General features: G+C 40.9%; 1 protein-coding gene across 1 annotated transcript in view; it reads right to left on the bottom strand.

Annotated features, from left to right (window-relative positions):
- Positions 1 to 478: 478 nt before the first annotated feature.
- Positions 479 to 921, bottom strand: part of LOC113805287 (uncharacterized) — a 1,769-nt gene continuing 1,326 nt past the window's right edge. The window contains exon 3 of the mRNA XM_070144280.1: positions 479 to 921. This exon is cut by the window's right edge and continues 23 nt beyond it. Coding sequence (XP_070000381.1) covers positions 614 to 921 — 308 coding nt within the window. The 3' untranslated portion in view covers positions 479 to 613.

Genomic DNA, 921 nt, shown 5'->3' with positions numbered 1-921 from the left:
TCAAGAAAAAACACGAAAAGAGCCATTGAATTGAACATTCATTTATATATCGTTTAACAGTTAATTCTTTAATTTTACATGTATATATTTCAATAGTCTGGAACATGTTTTCTTATCCATATGTTTGATTTTTGTAAACATATTAGAAAATAAAAAGGAACATTTTCTTTTGTTGATCAAATTTAGTATAAACTCACCACCTTTATCGTTAAATAAGCAATAAATCTAAAGGGGTGTGCGAAGACACAGTCAAATTTTCTTAGGGGTGCGGCCTTAAAAAGGTAGAGAACCATTGATATAATCTATCTCGTTCACGAAAATGGCACGGTCTTTCGTATTAAGAGCAGTGGAATTTGCACTAAAAATTTAGCCAATCTTATAGCTGAAGATGCTGATATATCAGCCAACAGTTTCAAACTCGAGACACAGTAAAAAAGTTATCGATAGAGAAGAAAAGAAAAAATAAAACAGAACAAGATGATGCAAATCCAGAAATATATATTTTCCAACTACAGGAGACTACACAAAGCAGTGAAGCTCACTCTCCGTAGTCTTTAGCTGTTCTGTAGTTTTCCCGAAACTCCTGTTAGTCTGCAGTGGAAGTCCCTGGAGTTCAGGTCCTGGCGGGGGCTTTCTTGGGGGGAAGCCTGGTTCCGTTGCGCATCAGACCCAACATTTGCAAAGCATTTGTAAAAATGTCCAGAGGACCCGCTGGCTCGGATCCACCACAGAGCAGATATAGGGCAATATCCACGGGCTGCATTCCCGTGGCGAGCAGACCATTGGCAATTTCCAAGAGGGTCTCCGGGTCGGCTCCACCGTTGAACAGACTTGTGGCAAGTTCCAGGAGGTCCACTGGCCCGTCGCAGAGGAGGATTTGGAGAGTCGTAATGAGTTCTTGGGGATCGATGTTGACCTCAG

The sequence above is a fragment of the Penaeus vannamei genome, chromosome 31 (genome assembly GCF_042767895.1).
Source record: "Penaeus vannamei isolate JL-2024 chromosome 31, ASM4276789v1, whole genome shotgun sequence".
Classification (NCBI taxonomy): Eukaryota; Metazoa; Arthropoda; class Malacostraca; order Decapoda; family Penaeidae; genus Penaeus; species Penaeus vannamei.
The sequence above is the reverse complement of the archived record's forward strand: the minus strand, read 5'-3'. Positions and strand labels throughout refer to the sequence as shown.